The sequence below is a fragment of the Panthera leo genome, chromosome A1, assembly GCF_018350215.1.
Source record: "Panthera leo isolate Ple1 chromosome A1, P.leo_Ple1_pat1.1, whole genome shotgun sequence".
Classification (NCBI taxonomy): domain Eukaryota; kingdom Metazoa; phylum Chordata; class Mammalia; order Carnivora; family Felidae; genus Panthera; species Panthera leo.
In genome coordinates, this window is record NC_056679.1 from 47,153,287 (window position 1) to 47,179,349 (window position 26,063).

A 26,063-nucleotide genomic window follows, 5' to 3' on the forward strand; every position below is an offset into this window, starting at 1 on the left:
TTCTAAATTTGGTTCCTGTATGAAAAAGCACTTAGAGTCAAACTTAGCCTTCAAGGTATTGTTAACTTCTTTTTCTCTCTCTCTTTTCCTCACTACCTTTTTTTGTTTTTCCAGAGCATTTATAGAAGGATCATAAAATGCTTTCACTGCCATACACTTTGATCATCTAATTCAACTACCCATTGGAAGCCTATATCACTACTAAATTATCATCCACTGTCTGCTAGAGTACCTGCCAGGGGTATTCTGGTCCATTTTCGGGCTTCTCTTATTACAATCTCTTCCCCACATTGAGATAAAATATGCTTCTGTCTGTGATATCTACCAGTCAGTTTCAGTTTTACCCTTTGGGCCATATCATAATCTTAACCTTTTGCAGAGCATTTTGTAGTTTAAAAATGTTTTCAGGTGTTCTTGTGTTCCTACCGCAAAGGTAGCTTCTAAACATTTGAAGACAGCCACATTTCCCCAGGGTCTCTTGACTTGCTGGGTGGACGGGTTGGCCTCCGCGTGTGGTGGTGCACAGCTGTCATTCTAGAATCTCCCTTCATCAGACTGGGAATTCTCTTCCCCTTTCCTGTGTTCTGTCTCCTGTTTTCTACATTCCATCCTTCTCTTCCCTGGTTTATCTCACACTTTACTGGAACAAATTTTCTGGTATCTTTGTGAGAAGTACATTTTTTAGATACTGCATGCCTGATCGTGTATTCTTCATTCTCTCACATGAGAGTTTGGAAATAATTATCCTTCAGACTTTGAAGGCATTGTTTCATTGATTTTCTTTCATGATTGCTGTTGACATATCTGAAGCCATTTTTAAAAATATTTTTAATGTTCATTTATTTTTGACAGAGACGGAACATTAGCGGGGGAGGGGCAGAGAGGGAGTCACAGAATTCGAATCAGGCTCCAGGCTCTGAGCTCTCAGCGCAGAGCCCTCCATGGGGCTCGAACCCACCACCCACGAGATCATGACCGGGGCCAAAGCCAGATGTTTACCCAACTGAGCCACCCACGTGCCCCTGAAACCATTTTAATACTTAATCTTTTGTAAATGGTCTCTTTTTACCCAGCCCTGGACATAAATGGATCTTTTCTTTGTCTACAGTGTGCGGAGATGTCAGTGCTTCTTTGGAGCGGGTACCTTTTCGTCCGTGGTACTGGCACTCAGCAGGTCTTTATGACCTGTAAACTCGTGCCCTTCACTTGGATCTTTTTATCCTAAATTTCTCCTGTCTCACTTTCCTTTCTGGAATTTCCTTTTAATTCTCCAGTTTTTAAAATCTTTTCACTCTATTTTTTATCTCCTTTTCTAATTTTGGGGGAGTTTCTTCATCTTTATATAGTAATTCTTCTATTATGTTTTTGTTTCTGCATCTTTCATTTCTAAGGTTTTTGGGTGGCCAGGGAGTTGTTTTTTGCTTTTGGTATCTGAAAATCTGTAGCATGACTGGCAAGCATCGCGTGGTCTGGCCTTTGCCTTACTCAGCAGCTTCATTTTATTTTCCTTCCCTTTGTTTCAGTCACATTAGCTTTCCAGAGTTTTAAACAGCCACGTTCCCTCTTGTCAAAAGAGCCTTTCCACACACTGTGTAGAATTTCTGTCTCTCCCACTTTACTTAGTTAACTCCTATTAGTCTTTTAGTTCACAACTTAATGGTTACATCCTCAAAGGAGTCCTCCCTGATCACTGTAGCCAAGCCAGATCTCATTATATGCTTTCATAATTCCCTGTACGCTTCGCATTCTTGCCAGTCAGACCATCTATCACGCAATCATGTATGTTTGTGTTTATCCCAGAGCTTATGTAATAGCTACTCGTTAAATATTTTGGAATGAAAACAGAATGGATATAGAGGTAAGTTCAACCAGAAGGACTGTATAAAGTCAGAACACTGATCCAGCCTTTTGACCCCTGAGGAAAAGGTTTGGTGAAGGAAGCAGAGCCCCCAAAGGACACTGAGAAGGACCAGGAGGCGGTGGGGGGAAGAGGGGGACATGAGGAAAGCACGGTGTCATGGAACATCTTAAGGAAAGAAAGGTTAGTACTACGAAAGTAAGAGCAAGGGATATAGAGCTTGAAAAGTAGCTGTTGAATTAATAACAAGTAATTTGGTGAGTGAGCAGCCTCAAGGTGGGGAGGTGAAAAGTGAATGGAAGGAAGGTAAAGGAGGTGAGGAATGACACTATGTGTAGATAACTCTTTGAAGAACATTAGTTGTGAGGGGGAGGGTTGCCATAGCTAGAGAAGAACATTAATGTCCAAGATCGTTTTGTAGTTTCTTTTTTAACTTTGTTTTTCACTTTAGATGGGGGAACTAGCATATTTAACTGGAGAGGGAGAAGAGTAAAAAGAACAAAGAAAACCAGAAATTGGGCACGATAATTATTAATAATAGGTATCAATTATGTATCCTTTTGAAGTATGAGAGACCAGGGCGAGTATCTCACAGTTAGAATCTAATCCTCATGATACCTTCCAGCAGATGTGATAAATATAATCTGTAAAAAAGTGATGAATTTTATATATGAAGGAACCAAGGCGTGCAAGATGGGATAGACTGTAGAGCTGTGGTGGGGGATTAGCACAAGTGACCCTTCCACTATCGTAGGGGGTGGGGGGCTGGGGTGGACGTGGGTGCACATATTTGTAGCTGGGGCTAGCATGGCTTTAAGAGCCTTGGGCTTGGGAAAGCAAAATGGCAGATTTCAGCTGATTTACTAGCTCAGTTAGTTTTCTGTTTCAGGAAGTGAGAGCTTCTGTGACCTTGTTCCCTCTTATTGACAACAGCAAGAATAGGAGGGTTGTAGGCTAATAGTTTGGTCATTGTGAGTAGAGTTCACATGAGTGTACTTTCAGTGCACTGCCTTAACTAATGGGAGACAAAGTCTTCTGTGACAAGTAGCGAGCAAGAGGGACAGAGGACGAGGAAGAGGAGGATGGTGAGGGAAGGGTGAAAGTGCTGAGGCCTGATTTCAGGGAATGGACAACAAGCCACAACTCTTGCCAGCTGCCAACCTGAACCTGGAAGGTTTTTGAAAGACCGCATCTGATTCATGTGGGGGAAAAATATAGTAACTGTGTAGGGTGATGGCAGTAGAAACACCATTTAAAGACAGTGTAGTCCAACTGGAAGCAGATCTACATAGCATTCAGAACTCAGTTTGAATTACAGTTTGGTCATTTACAGGCTGTGGGATCTTAAGACAAGGTTCACTTGACAGTGAGTAGAGCGTGACTTTTTAAGCTAAAAAAGCACCTCATCTACAGCTAAGAACAACTATAAAATGTTTCTGAGGCCCCTGATGCCTGTGGGAAGTTACAAGATGACGTGTACGGTCTAGTTGGCCTGTGGTACACATCATTAGTAGTGGTCTCAATGAGAGCCAGTGCGGTCCGCCAGCATCTCATGGGGCCGCCCGTTGATTATTCTCTTCCTGTGGAGTGGGACAAACTCCTGTGCCTGTCTTACTCCCTACTGTATTCACTTTTCCCTTGATGTATTGCTATTGAGTTCCCTAAGCCAGTTGTTTGGCGCTAGTGATAAAAGTGTAATTGGCAGGGGGGCCTGGGTGGCTCAGTCATTTGAGCATCTCACTCTTGACTTTGGCTCAGGTCATGATCCCAGGGTGGTGGGGTTGAGCCCCGCTTTGGACTCTGTGCTAATTGTGGAACCTGCCTAAGATGGTCTCTCTTCTCTCCCTCTCCCCCACCCTCTCCCTCTCAAAAATAAAATAAAAAATGAGTCATTGTCAGCTCCTCTGGAAGCAATCTGGTAATTATATTTTTGATCAAATAGCTGTTGAATGGCAACACAACCAGGTGTTTCCCCTAGAATGTAATGGAAGGTTGTTTTTTTTTGTTGTTTTTGTTTTAGGTGTTACAAGGATTTTATTCAAATACAATGTTACTCCCAGTGGTCAACACATAGGCATCCATCTCTGAAAACTGGAAACATTTTTCTAAGATTATGAATGCACATAGGATATTACTTAGGATATTCTGATGTTGGTGATGGGGACAAAAATACACAATCTTTTCCTTCCTTCTGAACCTAATTTGCAACAAAGAGTTTAAGTGCAGGGTGAATCCCTCCCCTGGTGGGGTTTTGTGTTTGGTGCTCAGCACTGCGCAGGTAGATGCCGTGTGTGTAGTGCAGAGCTTGGAGCCTCAGCTCTTCATCACTGCATTCTGATACTGTGAAAGTCCCCTTTCTGACCCTTCATTTCCTCATGTGTGAAGTTAATAGGGTTGTCGCACGGACACAGTAAGACTGGCATTATACAGATTGCCTTACAGGCCCTGGCACTTTTCTAGGGACTCAGTAAATGTTTATTATACATGTACCTAAACTGCAGTTTGCCAGAATCCCTTGTTTAATTTGGGGCTGCCAACAGTACATCCTAGAATGCTACAGTTAATTGAAATGAAAAGTTGAACTAACACCTAGAGCCATTGTATACGTGGTATTATTATGAAGTAAGATTTGTGTGTCAGCAGTGGGTGTGAGTATAATGTAAATGACCTTTTAAAAAATAAATTATTTTGAATACTTTTAAAGATAGCATGCCTGTTAGTAAATCTTAGAGATACAGTCAAGCCATTCAAAGACAAGCCTGGTAAATAAATTGGAATTTGAAGTTGATTGTAATCCTCACTTTTATCTACTGAGTGTGATCACAAGGTAACAGGAAAGCAAGTTTATACTGGCTTGTTCACGGATTCTAAACGAAATTACAAGATATATTTTAGTAAAAGGAATGGTATAGTACAATGACTCCTTTGGAGAACAACCAGTTCTATGTAGAACTACATTTTATGTTTGCATATTACTTTTCGATTGCATTCAGTATGATCAGGAATAAATAGTATTGTTTTGTTCAGTTGTGAGTGGTAGTATATAATGATTCACTTATATTTATATAATTATATAAACTATATATTTTAAATATACATAATTTTATCAATGTTTATTTTTGAGAGAGAGAGAGAGCACAAGCTGGGGGGGGGGGGGGGGGGGGGGGGGTACATAGACTCCGAAGCAGGCTCCAGGTTCTGAGCTGTCAGCACAGAGCCTGATGCGGGACTCGAACTCACAAACTGTGAGATCATGACCTGAGCCAAAGTCAACCGCTTAACCGACTGAGCCACCCAGGCACCCCAATGTACATAATTTTAGAAATACATTTTATATATTTTTAATTTTACTTATTTAAACATAAGTTTCTCAGATTTTGTGGATAAGTGAATTAGTTATCCTTGGTATTTTTCCTTCTCTTCCCTATCAGATGGATAGTGGCTATAACACACAGAATTGTGGAAGCAATATTATGGATACAGTTGGAGCAGATAGTGATGCACAAACCTTGGAAGTTGAGAATAAATCTCAAGTTCTTAATACAAAGGTATGGAAAAAATAGAGAAAGCTTGGTATGGTTGTAGGCTATAAGTATTTACTAAATGTGATTTTTTTCAGGGGCGCCTGGCTGGCTCAGCTGGTGGAGCATGTGACTTCATCGTGGGGTTGGGAGTTCAAGCACTACATTAGGTGTAGAGATTACTTAAAAATAGAAACAAAAATAAATGACCATTTTCAATATTTTTTCCACCCCATTTTGCTTAAAATTTTTTTAATTATCATGTTTAAGCCTCATCCTATTTTCAGTTCATTTAACCATAGAACGTGCTTTTTAAATCAAAACACTTCATTTTCCTAAATAACTCTGGCTATGGGAGAGATTAAGAGGTTGGAGAGGGAGAACTAGTCCTATTTTGGAATTGGCACCTGAACGCTTTTCCTTAAAACTAAAGGGAAAGATAGGTTTTTGCCTTTAACGTTTCAAACCGAGACTACACATCAAAATAAGAACTCTCAAAGGTTAAGTGCTTTTTTCTTAAAAATCCACGAGCCTTTGGAGACCAGGAATAACACATACCTTACCTACTAAGTATTTGTACAGAGATATACTTTTGATTAGGACATTTACTTAACTTTCTAGATAGGATGGTTATACTATATATATATATATATATATATATATATATATATATATATGCACATATTTGAATAAACATTAATTTTAGGCACTAATTGGGAGAATCTTTGATTTTTATATGCCAATTTATTAATGAACACAATACACTGGACACAACTCTCCAGTGAATATGAAGATTTAATGTGGAGGCCACCTTAATTTCTCTTTCGTCCATTTTGTCATGAGGTGGGATTGTAGTTGCCCATTTAAAAGTAAGCAAGCATTAGGATATAGGAAAAGTACTCTTTTTGTTGCAGAATATGGACTTCTAGAAAATCCTATCTTCACTTGTACCTTTAGTATTCATAAGGAAATCCTCATTCCAGTTTTAAAAAATATTCACATAATACTTGCACACTTGAATGGTCCTATCCAAGCAGCAAATAAGGTATTTTCTGTTTTTTTCCCCCCACAGGAAGACCGCATAACACAGAGGTGTTGAATGAGAACAGCAAATCCTCCCAAGGCAGCAATCCATAGAATAACTTCTCAGAACCAAAGACTATCAGTGAATGGCTCCTCACATATTTTTTACGCACAGGATCAATAATGTGATCGTGATTGGGAAAAAGTTGCTTTAACTAACAGGTTTAGCTTTTCTTCTTTCTCCCTTAATGTGAAAAATCAAGGGCTTAATTTAGTGACATGGGAACAACAGAAAAACTCCTGGAACTTTCAAGTCATTGAAGTACAAGTGTATTTTTTATTAATAAATATTTTTGTACTTACCTTGATTGATGTGTTTAACAATAAATTTGAGAGTAAGGACTTTGCCCCTATCAGGGTCAGTGAACTGCTTATTAGTTAGTATACCCTACCAACAGCACTGAATTTGGCAGTAGTTGTGAGATCATGTAAAATTGTGAGGGTACTGTTTTACATAAAACGAATTTACATTTATAACCTTTGTGAAAGAAATAGATCTTTCTTTTCTTTTCAATTAAGCAAACTTAATTGAAAAAATAGAAAGATGAAGCCTTCCAGACTTTTTTGTTCTTGATTTGTTAATTTCTGTGCAGAAATTCTTAGTTCCAGTGATAGCTGTTCCAGTTACTACTTTTGAAAACGTAAACACTAGAAAGGTCCAAATAGCATCTTAGTATCACACATTATTGGGGCACCTGGGTGGCTCAGTCGGTTGGGCTTCCCACTCTTGGTTTTGGCTCAGGTCATGATCTCAGGGTCATGGATTCGAGCTCCATGTTGGGCTCTGCTGACAGAGTAGAGCCTGCTTGGGAATCTCTCTCTCTCTGCCCCAACCGTGCACACATACACATGCGTTCTCTCTCCAAATAAACTTTAAAAAAAAATCATACATTATTAGTGGGGTAAATGTGGGAATGCCCAGAATATATCTCCATCCCTAGGGTTGGAACATTGTTTTCAGCTCAAATTTGGCTGGGGAGGAATAAATCAGTGGGGACTGGGTGACACAGTTCCTGTATGACTTTAGGCCTATAAAATTATGGTTGGGCAGACACAAAACTGATTTTTTAAAATCTTAAAGTTCACGCTGGGAGTAGAAGGGATGTATAAATTTTTTGGACACATTACCTCTGGAGAATGTATATGCAGATTTGCAAATCACCTTTTCAAAGTTATCTTATTCAAAAGATGGAGGAATAATTCATATGCAGCCCTAGGAAATAAAAACATACTATCATTGTGTCATTTTATTTTTTTGCACCTTATAAATTTATTGCTAACCTGCAAAAAGACCATTTCTTCCTGTGTACCTGATTCCTCTCCCCCAGCACACTAACCATTGAGTGGTTAGTCACTAGGTCCACTGTTCGACTCTATTATGAAATTGAGTCCTTAAGCACATGGGCTTTAGAATCAATATAAACTTAAATTTAACAACTACTGTGCAGTAGGAGGAATTCGGTTCCCTGGCTATGTTTTCTTAATAGCACAAGAAATAAGATAGTGATTATAGCTTGGGTTCAAATCCATCATCACTTACTACTTGATCTGGGACATAAAACCTTCATCTTCTCATCTATTAAATGGGGAAAGTGGTTTTACCTAACAGGGCTTTTTAAGTGTAATATTCCACGTATGCTACTTCGCCTAATAACTGGCACTAGAAGCATATTAGATTACCAAAGATGAAGTGTTAGGGTGAAAATTTGGTTTCTGGTCATCTTAAACTACCCAGTAAGGACTAATTCCTGAATTAGGTCTTCCTCATAAATGACACACAAGAAAACAAACTTGGAAAGTAGAAGGTTAGCCATTGCTTTGTTTAACCAAGAAGCCCCCATTTCCTTTTGTTGCAAGTAAACTACGGGCTGTTGGCAAAGGATTTTTAAATGGTGGGGCGGTGGAAATCAAATGAGTAATATTTTGTGACACATGAAGTTTGTGATATTTAAATGCAAGGTTTTGTTTGAACACAGCCAGGCTTGTCTACATACTGTCTGTAGCTGCTTTCGCACTGCAATGGAAGAGTTGAGTACCGTGTTGTAACACAGACTGTCCAGCATCGTCGAACATGGCTGGACCTTTACAGAAAATGGCTTATTGGCACCTGCTCTTGCGTGTTAACTTACTACTTGGACCCAAGACCACTCCAAGTTATTTTCTTTAAACTGGGACAATTTCTGCCTCCATGTTGGGATGTTTTCCTCAGTAACAGGAAACTAGAGTGCCCAAATTGTACACATTGTAATTATTCCCACTGAGTATGCCTGCTGATATATTTGCCAGTCCTTTCTCTGGCATTGCACCACAAGCTACTTCAAGGCAGAGATAGTTTACCTGACGTGGTGATGAGCATGGTACACTGTAAGTACTTTAGAAATTGGATAAGCTAAGTAAAATCTTTTTTTTAAGGTAACTCTATCTCAAAATATTCTTTTTTTTTTTTTTTTTTAACCTTTATTTTTGAGAGAGAAAGAGAGACAATCTGAAACAGGCTCTAGGCTCTGAGCTGTCATCACAGAGCCTGATGTGGGGCTTGAACTCAAGAACTGCGAGATCATGACCTGAGCCGAAGTCGGACCGTTAACCGACTGAGCCACCCAGGCAGGCGCCCCATATCTCAAAATAATTCTTAAAAAATAATCATTACTAATCTTTGTGGTTAACAAGGCATACCAAACTAATACTTACTTCAATTGTTCCCTTTAATATGTCCTTAACACGATCCCCCCTTTCCTACAGAACCTGATATGTATGCAGTTTAAAAGCCATTAATGACCTACTTTTTATAAGAAACATAATGTACATGTTTAATGTGCCCTCTCTATTCTCTGAGTCCCAATGCCTTGCTTGGAGGGGTGGAGGGGAAAGTGTGAGCTCTAAGGTCAAGGATGGTGATCACACTTCTTGGTATTAAAAAAAAACTTTTTCCAGTCAGATCCAAATATCCTACTTCTTGCCTTCCTACAACATCCAATTCCCAAAAACTCACAGCTGTTTAAGGACCACTAATAAAAATACCGGAAGCTTTCAACAGTAAGGGAACACTTAAAATAAATGAGGTAAATTAAAGATGGCAAAGGACTAAATTCCTTGACAAATCTTGACTTCATTGTCTTGCAATCTAATAACTGCCACACCAAACACGGACAGCTTTCAAGATTTAGAAAGAACAGATTGTTCCTGACTTCTCAAATGTTCTATCCTCCTCCATAGGAAAATGATAGTTTTTCTCTATCAATATTAAATAATCAAATTACTTATTAAAATTAATCTGTTCTTTAGCAAGCAGACAAATGCTCTATTTAAATGATATTTACAGATCCTTGAAGTTGCTATCCTGTCACTATTTACGTGATGGATATTCAATTGAATTTTTATGCATAAATAGTTCTGTTCAATTCAGAAATGAAGTAGTATGATGGGACAGACACAGTCAACAAACACTTCAATAAAAATGCAAATTTTTAAAACCATTAAAATGTACTTAAGAGTAACAAACTGTATCACACACTTCTTAGGTTTAAAAGTGTTCACTCGAGGTTTCTTTTTTTGTTTTTTTTTTTTGTTTTAAGGAAACCAGTGTTTGAAGTTTTTTTGTTGACTGTAGCTATTTCTCACGTCTCTTCTTCTTTCTCTCTGGTTCATTAATGTCCATGTTTGGAGTATCAACCGGAATGCTTATTCCTGGGATCTAAAGTAATGCAAACAGGGAAAAAAGGTCAGTAAAAGCATTAAATAAGAATAAATCTCATTCTCATCTTCCCCTTCCCCACTGACAATTTCAAATTTAAAAGGATGTAGGGGTAGAGAGGGAGAAGAAAGTAAAGGTTTTCCATACAAAGTATACATATTTCACACACAAATAGTGGCTTAAAATGTAAAAGGTAGACAGTCTCTGGATGGCAAGCTGTCAGTGACACTGTCACTGTCATTTGTAAAGTGTGGTTGTAAAAGTGTGGAACTTTAACACTTCCAGTTTACCCTAGCTAGGCCCCTGTAACAGTCAGCATCAGAGGCCTTAGGTGTGTTGGGAAAGAACAAGGGTAAGAACCAGTATCTTATGGGGAAACATACTTAATCTTCAAAAGTTCAGATTTCAAAACCAATTAAAGTGAAAAGGGACCAGGCAGGATATCTCAGAGATGTCTCAGCATCTGATACTGAGGACCTTTTCCAAAGAATCCCCAATATCTGGGATCCTACAGCTTAGGAAAATCAGTCAGAAAATAGATTTGCTATGCAAATATCTGGCCTCTACACTATTTACAAGATCCTCTTATTTTTTATTTATTTTTTTACCATTTATTTATTTTTGAGAGAGTGAGAGAAGCAGAAAGAGAGGGAGAGAGAGAATCCCAAGCTGGCTCCATGCTCAGTGCAGAGCCCTATGCAGGGCTCGATGCCACCTCCATGAGTTCACGACCTGAGTTGATATCAAGAGTTGGAGGCTCAACCAACTGAGCCACCCAGGCTCCCCAATTCTCTATTCTTGAACAGAAATAACTTATGACCACACTCCTGTCTTTCACACAATATGTGCTATCTCCCATCACAACACGGACAGTTTAAGTTTGGTCTTACCTGTGGTTCTACCAGGGACATTCGGATTTTCTGATGCTGAAGATTAGATGAGTCTAACATGATTTTCACTTTAACTTTATCAAAAATATGGAACACTGTATCCTCTATTTTAAGTGAAGGAATCTAAACAAAACACATTTTACTGCTTTTTAAACTGCTTTCATACACTTGAGGTTTGTTCTAGTTCTTTATCTTTCACATTGATTTAAAAGTTTACATTAAATAATTACTTCCATATTTAATAAGCATCTAGGTGTTCAGTATAACAAAAACCACCAATCTAGTAGCTTCACATATACATGGCCTATTTATGTGCATACTACCCATTTTCAGTAAAATGGTCCCACTGTATACATTCATTCATCTCAGGATTCTCACCCCATTCATCAGCAAATTGTTAGTCTACTAGAAGAAAAGGTACTGTGGGCAAGGTCTGCTGTTTTGTAGTTCTATTACGGTTAGGGAAGTAGGGAGTGTGTCAGATAAGAGATGCTGGAAAGAGGTTTAAAAAATTCCTCCAGGCTATAAGCAATCATTTATTCCATTAATGCATCTGTCCGCCTAGTGCAAAGCATAATTCAAGTTTTCCTTGGAGGGGGAAACTACACAACGTAAAATCAAGGACACTTGTATGTGAGAAGATATACTGAGGTGGGAAATTATGAACAGAACAAACTTAGTTGGCACAAGTAACTGTAGCGTACAAAACATAATTTTATCCTTTCTAGGTACCATTAAAAAAAGTGCCCCCTCCAGAAAAAAAACAAAACAAGAACATTAGAAATACTATACCTCATCATCATAAATAAGCCTTGGCTTTGGTTTGTCCTTTTCTTCAAAAAAGACTGTACCTTCTAAACCATACTTTGGAATTAACACCACAATAGCATTCTTCCTTACAAATAGAATATAGGCCTCTTCACTTACTATTCCTTTACTTTTGAAGAACAACTGTAAAATAACATATAACATTATTAAGGATTATCTTAAAGTATTTTTTTTGGAAATTAACAAAAAGCATTCTGAAATTAAATTAAAGGTGAACAAAACCTCATCTCCCCAATATTACTAACAGAGGGCAAATACCTGAGTATGAAAAGCTACTGATGCACGTTGGGCATACTGAGCCATTTTGTGCCTGAAATTAAGATTTTTACATAAATCTGCAAGCTTGTGTTTGTCTGTCAACTCTGGGTAAGTACAGTCAGCCCCAATAGCCACAGCCAACAACCGATGAACGATGATATCTGCATATCTAGACACATGAAGGAGAAAGAAAAAATCACACTATGTTAGCATTAAAGCCTCTTTTCACAATTGAAAATCAACTATCCTCTATCTCCTATAATTTTATAAGAAAAAAGTACCTTCTGATGGGTGAAGTAAAATGTGTATAGATAGGGGATGCTAAGCCATAGTGATGAAAATCATTATCCATTCCAGAGCAGAAGTACACAGCCTGCATCATACAGCGAGTGGCTAATATCCTTAAGAGAGTGTTCAGATACGGGAAGGTAGGAGAATCAGCCCGGTCCAAAGAGTCAGCCAAGGACTTGGCTGTATCAGTTTTAATTTCCAAATTCTAAGAGCAATGAAGGGGAAAGAGCACCATATTAAACATTTTAAAATCAGTACCATCATGTCTTCAAAACACAAATTATATTGAATAAATATGGTGGTCTTGACCAGATGGTATTTATACCTTTTTTCCTTAACCTAAGAGAACTACAAATAATTTATAAAAAGTAATGATTATTTTGTGTAACATCAAAGCTGAAAATTTTCTGAATGCATTTAAAGGTACTAAGTATCAACCTCCTGCAGAAGTTTCAAAGGGGAAATGGACACTGGTAGCAGTAGCTCCATTTCTCAAAGTCCAATTGGTGCTTGCCTATTCTTTGTTGCAATAGGAAAAAAAAAAAAAATCAAAGCAGATCTGGATCCTTGTCAGCATGTCTGGATTTCCCCTGCAGGTATTTATTTTCCTTCCATTCAAAGTAGAAGTAAAGGCCAGAAGCAAACTAAAACTTTATTGGTCACTAAAGCCCAATCTGCTGATACATCAAAGTAACTGCTTTGTTCTACTGTGGGAGAGGAGGCAAAAATACTTAAATCCTCCTTCCTCTACCCAGATCTTAGGAAGAAATAAGACAGTAAGAGAAAATTCCCCAGTTTACAGTGCAAGCCTTACAGCAGAGAAGCCGATTCTATTCTTATGGAGATGATAGGAATAGTAGGCCCACCAGAAAGATTTGAAAAATCAGAAACCAACACCATTCCGTTAGAATAATACCCTGAGGCCCAATACTACTTCCAGCTCTATTCTGGGCAGGAAAGGTTGGACTTGAATAAGTGATCCAAAGAAAACCAATGTAAGCCGTAGTCCCCTCAAGGGTAAGGGTAATTATGCCTAAATGAAAGTCCACTAACCAAAGCTATGTGGTGGAGGATACAGTAACCCTTTCTAGATATTTCCATTTCCCTAATGTATACAGTAAATGGACTTACTTCTTAGAGACATGATATAAAGAGGGCTTAACTGAGTTGAAGAGGAAAAAAATTATTTCTAAGTCTCTAAAGTTAGGCAGTTCAGAGGAGGCATGAAATAACACAGGCATAAAGAACATGTATAAAGGCAAAGAGATATGGAAGAGCTTCATATGTTCAGAATATTGCAAATAACTTAGTCTGGAACTTACGGCTGTAGCATAGGGTGCTCTTTAAGGACATTAAAGAATTTTATTAAGCAAATTATTTCAGTGTGGGAAGAGACGACTACACCCAAGTTAGGTAAAATTTTTTTTTAAATCAAAGATATTCCTGGCATATTTTTCTATCAAAAAACAACGCAACTTTCCTGTAGATGCAAATACAGATAATATAGTACAACAGATAGATCACAACACAAATACAGATGATTTTGCAAACTATGTGACCTTACCTTGGATTTAGCTGCCTTAACAAGAATTTCATAATTTGATGGAGGAGGAGCAGGATGTTTTCGAAGCAGGGCATGTTCTGAAAATTCTTCGTGAATTTTTTTTGCAACAGAGATATTGGCAAGTAACATAAATTCTTCCACCATGGAATTTGTTTCTCTGCCAACGGAAAAATCATTAAATAAGGATATCACATTTATTCCCAGGTTATCTTCTCTATCAGGGAGACAATAGACATACTTCCTATGTAAACATAGTGTGTGCACATGCTTGTTTTTAATAACTTCTGGCTTTCATTTTTCAGCTGTGGTGTTAACAATCTCTTACTATGCATCTACTACATGAGTAAATCTCATGTGAGAAATTTTAAAACTGCATTTAAAAAATAAAAGCTTTACAGGGAACCTGAGTGGGTCAGTCGGTGAACCATCTGACCCTTGATTTTGGCTCAGGTCATGATATCACGGGTTCGGAGATGGAGCCCTGCATCGGGCTTGTGCGGAGTCTACTTACAGTTCTCTCTCTCCCTCTCAGTCCCTTCACTGCTCTCATTTTCTCTCTCTCAAAAATAAACAAACTTTAAAATGAATGAATAAAGCTTACTAACTCTAGTAATATATAAAATCTAAACTGTACTGAACATTTCACCTTCTTTTACTAAGTCTGAAGAGATTTTTAACTATAAATGCATTTAAAAAGTTTACTAAGAAGAATTAAAAGCTATTTAGATCAGATCAATTTGGGCTTAAAAAATTAAAATTTTCACCAATAAATCACAAAAATGAAGAAATTATATTTACATTAGCCATTCTGGGTATTTATTACAGGCCAGACATTGCACTATGTTGTAAGATATCTATCTATATCCATACACACACACACACACACACACACACACACACAGACATAAGTCCTGTTTTGCAGATGACAAAACTAAGGATGTGTAGCATTATTCTCTTGCTCAAAGTCGGAGTTAGTAGTAACAAGACCCAAGCCCACATAATCTGACTTCAAAACTCTTAACCAATTTCCTAGTCCTCTCACTCTATATCATTAGTCTATGTCTATTTACAACTTAGGTTAGTAAATTATCTGTGTTCTGTTTACACTGTGTTTTCTTTCTCCCAAGTCACTAACATGCATTATGTTAATCTTTCATTCATGTTTCCATTTTTAACAACATCCTAGAACTTCTTGACTAGATTCCTTTTACTTTTTAAATATTAGGAAGGCCTCTAATCATACCTTTAAAACTACAATCTGTTAGAAATTTGTTTTTTCTTCTTGGTAAGAAGAAATGGATGATGTTCTACTTTGGCAAAGTTAGATTCAACATTTTCCTCAAAAAAACCCTCTTAGTAATAGGCTTACTATTCATATTAACATTACTTATATTTGACCAATAGTTCACCCAAAAGTATTTTTTAATTGTAGCTCTAATTTTATAATTTTATAAAGCATAAAATGAGCACGTACTCAAATTTCTGGTCCTAAGAAACCTGAGTGCATGCTCATTTTTAATCTTTGTTTATCTAATAGAAAAAAGTGTAAGTATACACTTCATGTCAGAATTACCTGGTAAGAGGCATGGAAAAGAGGCCTAACTCTGATTTAACCAAAAATAGCCTTTCTTCCTAAATCAATACAACAGTAACAACAATAACATGAGTATTCTTAACACCCTGTGAGATAGGTACCATTCAATCCCATTTTACCAACAAACAGAGGTATAGAAATGTTAAGTAACTTGCCTGGAGCCATTGGAGAAAGTGAGATCCAAACACAGGTAGTCTGGCTTCAAAGCACGTGATCTTGACCACTATTCTCTTCTACATTAAATATTAAATTACTAGGGCAATCTTTTACTTACCACAACTATTACTAGTCACGTTCTATTATCAAGTTGAATCAAGACCAATTCAAGTTGAAAATTTTTCTATTATAATAATACTTCTCAATTTTACATAAGATAGACTAAAAAGCAAAATGATACTTACTTTTCTCTATATATCGTTAAGTCAAAAAACTACAGAAATCACAGCCCTACTAGAAATAGGTATTCTGGGTATAAATATGTTTTGTTTGTTATTATATATACTAGATATACATTTAAGATAAGATAAAAATCTTATCTAATACCCATTAAAAGTTACATACCTAAGTTCCTTGGTCTGCAGATCTATAGGATCATGAGTTTCACTGTCCATGTGGAATCGAACTTCTGGAGAAGAAAGTGTCAAAGCCCTAAATAAAAATCAAAGAGGTAAATTAGTCAAGTGAGCCAATAACAGACATAATTCCAGAAGTGATGCTTTTAAAATAGAAAATGATTATAACAAAAGCATTAACAGTTTTCCTTCTGAAGGCTTTAAGGTCAACCTGCTAAATTTTATGTTCTATTTTTATAGAAAGCTTTGTATCTTACAAATCTAAAATGTATTTAAAAAGAGAACAAGAGTGAGGCGCCTGGGTGGATCAGTCAGTTAAGTGTTTGACTCTTGATTTCAGCTCAGGTCATGATCTCACGGTTGTGGGATTGAGCCACACGTCAGGCTCTGTGCTGACAACACAAAACATGCTTGGGATTCTCTCTCTCCCTCTCTCTCTACCCCTCCCCTGCTCATGCACATTTTCTCTCATTCTCTCAAAATACATAAACATTTTTAAAAACTTAAAAAAAAAAAAAAGGACAATAGCAACACAATAAATGTCCTTGTGCTTCTGAGAATCTAAATATGTTCTGTACCCAAACTATGGGCTTTTATTGAGCTACAGGAGTCTATAATCACTTTTATAAATGAAGAAGATAACAGGTAGGGTTTTATTTACTACTGAAAATAATGTATTGGGGAAAGGGATGACAGAGAGAGGCAAAAGAGAAGCTGCCATGTGTAGATGAGTACTATCAGAAGACCCACAGTTCAAAAGTACCTCCACGTTCACTGAGCCAACATAGAGGGGACTGATAAACTACTACCCTGATATGCTACACACACTGACAGCTACTGATCTGGAATGCTACATGTCAGACAACACCCTATGTTAAGTGCTTTCTGTGCATGGTTCACTTAATGAGTTAGCAAGTTCTCCTGTGAAAAGTAAATTCCAACAAGGAAAATCTTATGTTTCTTCATACCTTGATGCTATTTTCATCAGCTCCAAACCAACTTAAAGAATTTTAATGAAGGGGCACCTGGGTGGCTCAGTTGGTTGAGCGTCCGACTTTGGCTCAGGTCATTATCTTGCAGTTCATGAGTTTGAGCCCCGTGTCAGGCTCTGTGCTGACAGCTCGGAGCCTGGAGCCTGCTTCAGATTCTGTGTCTCCCTCTCTCTCTCTGTCCTTTCCCCGCTCATGCTCTGTCTCTCAAAAATGAATAAACGTTAGGGGCGCCTGGGTGGCTCAGTCGGTTAAGCGGCCGACTTCGGCTCAGGTCATGATCTCGCGGTCCGTGAGTTCGAGCCCCGCGTCGGGCTCTGTGCTGACAGCTCAGAGCCTGGAGCCTGTTTCAGATTCTGTGTCTCCCTCTCTCTGTGACCCTCCCCCATTCATGCTCTGTCTCTTTCTGTCCCAAAAATAAATAAACGTTAAAAAAAAAAAAATTTTTTTAAAAAATGAATAAATGTTAAAAAAAATATTTTTAAAGAATTTTAATGAAGCTGGGTAACCCTAAACAATCATGGAGAAGGGGGAAACGTAAAGGAAAAAAAGATGAGATGGTGCAAGCTAATTCTTTACCTTTTCCCTCAATTCTTCAGCTTTATTAGAAGAACAACCAAAGGAATACTAGAGAGAGAATCTTGACCAATTTTCCTTTCTTGCTACGCAGTCTTTACAACAAGATTCTACACTACGTTTAGTCTGTGTTCAATACATCTGGCCTAAAAAGCAATTCTTTCGAAGACTGAGAAGATTCAATGATCCGTTTTTACCAGGAAATGACTGTCTAGTTACAAAATTAAGTAGACTGTTTTTGACATTAAAAATTATCTTTCTGTCCTAATTAAGAGAAGCTATGTTACAAGTGCAAATTTCTCTCCCTTACTTTAAAACCACCAAAATGAATATAGTTTCAATTTGCATTTTATTCATTTTGCTTTTAAAACAAACTTTTTAAAAATTTTAAACATTTATTCATTTTTGAGAGACAGAGAGAGACAGGGCATGAGCAGGGGAGGGGCAGATAGAGGGAGACACAGTATCTGAAGCAGGCTCAAAGCTCTGTCAGCACAGAGCCCAATGTGGGGCTCGAACCCACGAACTGTGAGATCATGACCTGAGCTGAAGTCAGACGCTTAACTGACTGAGCCACCCAAATGCCTCTAAAACTTTCTAGAAGTTATCTTTACACACTCTCTTCTGATGTCTGGCATACTAAAAACCTTCAATGAACAAACACTTGCTGGAAAATGTGTGGTGTCCTTTTTAGTTTCTTTGGGTTTCACTGCATCTAAATTATCCTCACACAGTTTTAAGTTTTCTATTTAGGATTATATGAAATATTCCCAGAAAACTCACCTGTGTGAAGAGACAGGGATGGCTCAGTGCAACTACCTAGAGAACAACACTGTCCAATGGAACTTTCGGTAGGGATTTAAATGTTCTCTATTCACATTCTCCATTATGGTAGACACTAGCCATAAGTGACTAGTGAAATGTGGCTATTGTGACTCAGAAACTAAATTCCTAATTTCCATTAGTTGTAATGGATTTTAATTTAAATAGAAACATCTCATGACACAGCACAGAACAGTTTGTGCTCCCCAACAAAAGCACTTTTAGTAGCCGCTTGTAACCCTACCCTGATGGGCATTAGGCATGGTTACCCATAGACCAACATCTGGAAACCAGCTGTACTTGCTTCACTCTGATGGTTGATGATGTCTTTTGTTATTTTTTTTAATGTTTATTTGTGAAAGAGAGAGAGACACACAGTGTGAGCAGGCGAGGGGCAGAGAGAGGGAGACACAGAATCTGAAGCAGGCTCCAGGCTCGGAGCTGTCTGCACAGAGCCCGATGCAGAGCTCGAACTCACGAACTGCAAGATCATGACCTGAGCTGAAGTCAGATGTTAAACTGACTAAGCCACCCAGGTGCCCCAAGGATGTCTTTTAGAAATCAAATTTCTTTTACCTACTTTATCTCAACACGTTTGGGTACTTGGATACTACTTATCGCACACTGTTGCAGTTAGGCAAATCCAATGATATAACAGCTAAGAGACACATACCTGCCACTAGCTATCAAATCTTTGGGAAGACTGCTTCTATGTAACTTTTAATCATTTAAAAAATGAAGGTATTGGATTAAATAATCTCTAAAATCACTTCAAACTCTAAAGTGCAATAAGTTCATCCACATTTATTTAAGCATCTGAAAACCAATGTTCAATATGGAAACTCATTTCTAACTAAAATTAGAAACAATCTGCAGAATAGTCTTAAGGAGCTCTTGCCTCTCTAGAATCTCTTCCAGATCTTTAGCTCAAATATACCAGGTCTTTCTTTTTTTTTTAAGGTTTATTTTTGAGAGAGAGACAGAGCATGAACAGGGGGGAGGGGCAGAGAGCGTGAGACACAGAATCTGAAGCAGGCTCCAGGCTCTGAGTTGTCAGCACAGAGCCTGACACGGGGCTCAAACCCACAAATTGTGAGATCATGACCAGAGCCAAAGTCAGAAGCTTAACCGACTGAGCCACCCAGGCGCCCCTCACATATATCAGTTTTTAGCACAATAAAGTACAAAGACAGAACTACTAAACAAACATCAGTTCAGAATCAAGCAAGTTGCAAACCTAAAATGTAGCCAAAATAAAAAGAAATGTCTCTACTTAAGAGTTTCTATTCAGCTCATTAAATAAATCATCATTATCTGTGACAAAACACTTTAAAAAGTTCACAAGTTATCTTATTACCAGAATAAAGATACTTTTTTTTTTTTTTTTTGACTGAGAGAGAGTACGATCGGGGAGGGGCAGAGAGTGAGGAGAACAGAGGATCCTAAACAGGTTCTGCACTGACAGCATCAAGCCCAATGTGGGGCTTGAACCCATAAACCGTGAGATCATGACCTGAGCCGAAGTTGGATATTCAACCGACTGAACCACCCAGGCGCCCCTAAATTAAGATACTTCTTAATATTTTTGAAATGTACCCTTTTTCAATTCTTCTTTTTTTCAAAATTTTAGCGAGTTTATTTAGTCCACGGAGACTAGTGGTAATATCATCATTCATGGCTGTGGAATCAATCCTCATCTGAGCTTCAGCATACGTAAGAGAAGCCTAAAAAAGAAATCAGATGTTACTATAACTCTTATAAAAACCAGTTCACTGTATTTTCACACTTCCACTATATACTTAAACCTAGATTCCTAGCTATACTATTTATACTCCACACCTATAACCTCTGGCTCATTATTTTGTATCTGATGCAACACACAACATATACAAACTCATGTTAAAACAAAACAGTAGTATTCATTGGTAAATAAATTGCTTAAACTTTAATTACTTTCATAGTTCAGTTAACGTATAAATACTTAGGTAATGCTTAAATAAAATAAAAAGGGAAGTTATATTATTCTCAGACAATGACTGTAAAGTGAAATCCTTTCCAGATGATCACTGCTTCCTTACTCAATGGCAAATAATTAAGAAACTATAATAATGTAGACAAGTTTTACAGAAAATCTACGAAATACCCCATAGTAAGTATCTAAAAATAAGACAAATCGTAGGAAAAAAGATTTCAAGTAAGTTCTAATTATAATCTGAACACACAAATAGTGCTTCTGCTATTTCACATCTCATGGAAAACTACCATTTTTTTAACTTATTTAAAACTAAAACTAAAACTAAAAGCACCTTCGCAAGTAAAAATCAGGAATGGCATCAGAGAGTTGGATGATACCAGCCAGGTCAGATTCTGGGGAGAGCCAACTTACCTACTAGGAATTAGGAGTTCCCCTTCTAAAAATGTTTTCTGTTGTATATTCACTAAATTTTATTTTTCATATGATTTTGTTACACTGACCAAGTCTGGGAGAAAAATAAACTCATCCTTTTAAAAAATACAAACTGAGGAAGGCTTCAATCATTCACACGTGGCTGTCAGCCCAACATTGCTTTCTTTTCCAACCACTAGTTCATCCAGAACTGCTGAAGGCAACTAGCTGATGGCAAACCTCAGGTGAAGATTCAGGGCAAAGGGAGAAGAGAAGGGAATCTGGGTAGATTGCCAATAAAGGGAAGGATGAGAAAGTTAGCCTGGCTCCCTTTTGTCTGACCTGAGCTCTTAGGCTAGTTCTGCTGAAATCCAACCATAATTCCTAATATCATTTCTATGAAAAAATGTGAGTAAAAGAAGATGGTGTACATGCCAACTTTGAAAATACTGACGGGTTATAAGTTGGAACCATTTCAAATGGTAGTGTTCCTGAGTTGAGGCAAAAAGTCATCTATTTAGTCTTCTCAAGTATCCAGGCTTTGCAAGTTTCTGAATACAAAATAACTACAGCAAGAATTAAGCAGAAAACTGGAAAAAATTAGATTTTGCTGCAGCACTGGGGGAAAAATTTAATTTGTTAAAACCCGACTTTTCCAAAACCATCTAGAATACTGTGAAAAGTACCCAAGATTTTAAACGTTAAACTAACCATGAAACTAACCTTTGAATTAATGGCACTTTTGGTAAACCTCACTTTTAAGATTTCAGCATTGTGATTCATTTCCCAAATACATGAAAATGCCAACCTACAGGGAAAGTAGACAGTGTTGGTTAATGGGAATCAGTCAAAGTAGTAAGTATTATGTTCTTATGAAAAAACATGCATAAATACCTGTCAACGTTACATCTTAAGGAACACAAGTTAGAGCTAAGCAACTCTGGAACCATGTCAATCCTCTGGAACAGAAAATAAAGAGTGGCAGAGTACTTAGCTATAGCCATACATGTATTTGAGGTTTTATTCTCAAATTGCATTAATTTAACAAGGGGGAAAAAGTCTTTGTGCATCAAACTGAGAAAATATGAAATAAGTCTAACTCTAGAAAAAGTATTTCCACACAACTGTTATAAATGGGAAGCAATAAAAGGAAATTGGACTTCATGTCAGTGGATGTAAGTAGAAGTCCTCTCCACGGCCACCGAGCTGTCCTCCGAGCTTGCAATCTCTGCTCTGTACAGCAAGTTTGTACTAGGTAACAGACACGAGCCTTAACAGCTCTAGGACTGGACCTTTCCCCTCCAATGCCCAACTCAAACTACATGGTGTTTCATGGTGCCACAAAATTTTTATGAAAAAAAGTCACATGGAAGAACCTTGACAATGAATTCGTAATAGACTAAGCTTAACTTTCTTTTCTATTTTCACAATTTTTCTCTGTAGGTTATGGAAGATTACTTTAAAAAGAACTGGCAAATTATGACAAAATAGACTCATGACTTAACTTTAAAAGCAACAGAAAATACCTTAGTTACCCACAGCTAACAAGTTCTATGTTACATAACAACTTATGTTAACTAAATCTACTTGTTATTTGGGCCACTCAATAACAAAACACATTGCAGTATCTTCACTGATTTAAAGTCACCTTTTTCTATGTATGCCTTTTAGCTAATTCACGTATTATTCCAGACTGTTAAAAATTCAAAAGTGCCTGTAGTTTTTACAGACTAACAATGCACAACTCACATAATAGTTATTCATCCTATTTCACTAAATACTGAGGCTGGATACACCCTTCTCAGGAAACACCTCAGATGATTTATTATTAAAAATAAAACAGGGCACTTGGGTGGCTGAGCCAGTTTAGCATCTGACTTTGGCTCAGGTCATGATCTCATAGTTTGTGAGCTCGAGCTCCACATCGGGCTCTCTGCTGTCAGCACAGAGCCTGCTTCAGATCCTCTGTCTCACTCTCTCTCTCTGACCCTCCCCCACTCACTCTCTCTCAAAAATAAACATAAAAATATAAATAAAAAAAATAAAACAGATGATGAAAAAGTTACACGCATGTGTCAAAATTCCATTTTAAATTTAACTCATTTACCTTTTCACAAAGATACACTGTTGTTCCCCTTCTGGCTGACTCTTGATCCAAAGCATTTCCTGGCCTAATAAAATGGCTAACATCTGCAATATGAACACCAACCTTAAAAAGATAAAAATAAAAGGTTGTCTACAGGTTTAATTGGATAAATGTACTAATGGAATTCAAATGAACAGAAATAGAGCAAAACTGACAAAGCACAGTCACGTTTACCATTTCAACTTTGACACATGCCCATTAGTCACTGCAGCTGTAACTGACTAGGCATGAATAATTCACAAATTCTACAATGGGTCAAAAGAAAATGAACTCAAAAACAGAACTATGTATTTGGATAAGAACGTCACTAGAAGAATACCTCCAAATTTCCATTTTCAAGTTCTCTACAATGCAGAGCATCATCTATATCAGTACATCCCGGTGGGTCCACACTACAAACACACAGATGTCTTAGGTCTTCTCGGTTTTTCATGTCCTAGAAGATGCCACATTATTAAGAAATAAAAAACTATTCTGATAGTACAAATCAAACAGCTCTTACAAAATCAACAATCTCTATACATGTTAAAAGAAAGTTTGTTAAAAATAACCACACATTATGATCTGTAACATATGGTTTCTTCACCTTTGAACAATTTGACATAAGCTAATGTTGGTTTCCCAGAAAAACATTATCTTTGAATAAAACAAATGATTTTTTTAATACCTAAGAGTTCTATATCTAACTAAATGCAAGCGAGTAGGGGACTATGGTTTCTATGTATTTAAAAACACATACAAAAATCAAATTAGCCCAGGCAGAGTAATTTATAAAGTCATTACATTCTATTCAACTTACCTTTTCAGTAATGCTCCAGGGCATCTTTGGTAGAAAGCTAAGAACAGCCTGGGAAAAAGGCTGATGGGGAACGTCATGCTCAAGCAACAGAACTTCTGTTTCAGTCTCTTTATCTCCAACTTCACCTAAGTTTTTTACAAAGTGTCCCTAAGGCCAAAAAGTATTATTAAAAAGGTGAATTTAACAGCTTTTTGTTTGGTCATTTATGTTTTATTATTATATTAAATTCTTGGAACATTTATATATCACCTTAGAATTTCTAAATGTTCCCAACACTTTTTCATTTTTTTTAATGTTCATTTTTGAGAGAGAAAGAGAGAATGTGTGTACGATGGGGAAGGGACAGAGAAGCGGGGGGTTTGGGGGGAACAGAGGATCTGAAGTGGGCTCTGTGCTGACAGCAGAGAGCCCAATGCAGGGCTCAAACTCACAAACCATGAGATCATGACCTGAGCTGAAGCCGAAGTCGGATGCTTAACCAACTGAGCCACCCAGGTGTCCCCAAATGCTTTTAAAAAAAATTTTTTTAATGTTTATTTTTGAGAGAGAGCATGAACGGGGGAGGGGCAGAGAGAGAGAGAGAGAGACAGAGAGAGACAGAGAGAGAATATGAAGCAGGCTCCAGGCTCTGAGCTGCCAGCAGAGAGCCTGATGCGGGGCTTGAACCCACAGACCGCAAGATCATGACCTGAACCGAAATCGGTCACTAACCGACTGAGCCACCCAGGCGCGCCCCCCCACCCTCCAATGCTTTTTAAAAATGAGTCTATAAATCTCAAATGATTTAGGATGGAGACTTCCTGAGGGACCAATTTTTATATAGCAAAGTGTCTATTTCCAATGATCTTTAAAGTTTAAAATGTACTTCGAATACAATAGCTTCAAAATTTATTAGAATCTACTAAGGTTTCAAACACCATTATCGAAAGTTATTTGTTAGGAAATCTGAGTAAAAACAATCAAATGATTTACATTACAATTTCATGACATTAATTTTCAAACAGGATATACCACTTGTTAGGTAACTTTGCGGCATATTCCTACATTCCAGTATGAATTTTATTACAAAAGCAGATTCTACTTTAAAAGAAGCAATTTTATATCCAATTCTTAATTTAATATTCTAAGATAAAATAAATCATTCAAGCTTACATTTGGATATCTGGAATTTCTGGGCCAACCATCAATAGCAACAATAATTCTCCTTCCTTCTAATGTAGAAGCCTGTCTGGTTTCTATTCGAATTCTAGGGATTCTCTTATCAGCAGGGGTAAACAGATGTCTTCTTGACTAAAGAAAATCAGGACAGTAGATTTTACATACAGACACACAAATTTGAGGATAGGGGCATGGGGAGGCTTCTAAGTTCTTTTAATGGGTATTACTTTTAATTACATTAACATACTCTTTACTCACCTCTTTAATACCAGACTTGGAAAGCATGCCACAATATGGTCTCCAATTTCTTTTTATTATTCCTACAACTCTACCTGTAGGCTTTAACATTTTTTCATTTACAGCAGTCTTAAGCTGAGATTTAAAAATAAAAATATTCAAGTTATTTTCCTCCAGGTATAATGAGACAATTTCTCTTCAAAATCAGAATATGAATATGAATATTAATACTTTCAGGCAGTAAATTATGACATAGAGCTACAGAATCTTGATGCCTCAAAATTCTGAGAACATGCCAAACCAAACCATGGAAATAGTTCCATAATAATAAAGCACTATAAAAACAATCAAAAAACAAAGAAAAAATATAAATATAACTGAATATGTTAGAACTCAACTCTTCAGTTTATAGACACACACACACACACACACACACACACACACACACACACACACGTATTTATAGGATCCATGCCCAGCATGGAGCCCAATGCGGGGCTTGAACTTACGACCCTTAGATCAAGACCTGAGCTGAGATCAAGAGTCAGATGCATAACCACCTGAGTCACCCAGGCACCCCTCAACTCTTCAGTTTTAATACGAGGATTTACTGACATACACACACACACACACACACACACACACACACACACACACACAGGTCTGGGAATTAACACTAGGATTTTAGTAGCAGTTTGCACTAAATAACTACGTGGCAACTATTAATTCATTACAAAGAGATATACCTTTAGAGGTTCTTCCTTATCTAAAATAAAAACCCAAATAAAAAGTATTTT

The 26,063-nt window shown here is 37.4% G+C and overlaps 2 protein-coding genes across 9 annotated transcripts in view; one reads left to right on the top strand and one right to left on the bottom strand.

The window, feature by feature from the left end:
- BORA (BORA aurora kinase A activator) overlaps window positions 1-6,770 on the top strand; it is a 29,005-nt gene extending 22,235 nt beyond the window's left edge. For all 3 annotated transcript variants that reach the window (XM_042927674.1, XM_042927680.1, XM_042927678.1), the window contains 2 exons: window positions 5,290-5,406; window positions 6,452-6,770. In XM_042927674.1, coding sequence (XP_042783608.1) covers window positions 5,290-5,406; window positions 6,452-6,478 — 144 coding nt within the window. In that variant the 3' untranslated portion in view covers window positions 6,479-6,770. The remainder of the gene's footprint in view (window positions 1-5,289; window positions 5,407-6,451) is intronic.
- Window positions 6,771-7,295: 525 nt separating this feature from the next.
- The window catches only part of DIS3 (DIS3 homolog, exosome endoribonuclease and 3'-5' exoribonuclease), a 30,863-nt gene continuing 12,095 nt past the window's right edge, over window positions 7,296-26,063 (bottom strand). For 5 of the 6 annotated variants that reach the window (XM_042927715.1, XM_042927695.1, XM_042927733.1 and 2 more), the window contains 15 exons: window positions 25,288-25,401; window positions 25,024-25,161; window positions 23,872-24,018; window positions 23,392-23,508; window positions 23,034-23,135; window positions 21,821-21,885; window positions 21,650-21,734; window positions 20,137-20,264; window positions 16,143-16,229; window positions 13,988-14,144; window positions 12,414-12,628; window positions 12,133-12,301; window positions 11,839-11,997; window positions 11,047-11,169; window positions 9,387-10,156 (listed from right to left, as the gene is read on the bottom strand). In XM_042927715.1, coding sequence (XP_042783649.1) covers window positions 10,073-10,156; window positions 11,047-11,169; window positions 11,839-11,997; window positions 12,133-12,301; window positions 12,414-12,628; window positions 13,988-14,144; window positions 16,143-16,229; window positions 20,137-20,264; window positions 21,650-21,734; window positions 21,821-21,885; window positions 23,034-23,135; window positions 23,392-23,508; window positions 23,872-24,018; window positions 25,024-25,161; window positions 25,288-25,401 — 1,890 coding nt within the window. In that variant the 3' untranslated portion in view covers window positions 9,387-10,072. Of the gene's footprint in view, window positions 7,676-9,386; window positions 10,157-11,046; window positions 11,170-11,838; window positions 11,998-12,132; window positions 12,302-12,413; window positions 12,629-13,987; window positions 14,145-16,142; window positions 16,230-20,136; window positions 20,265-21,649; window positions 21,735-21,820; window positions 21,886-23,033; window positions 23,136-23,391; window positions 23,509-23,871; window positions 24,019-25,023; window positions 25,162-25,287; window positions 25,402-26,063 lie in introns of those variants that run through there. The other variant, XR_006199605.1, reaches the window with a different exon arrangement.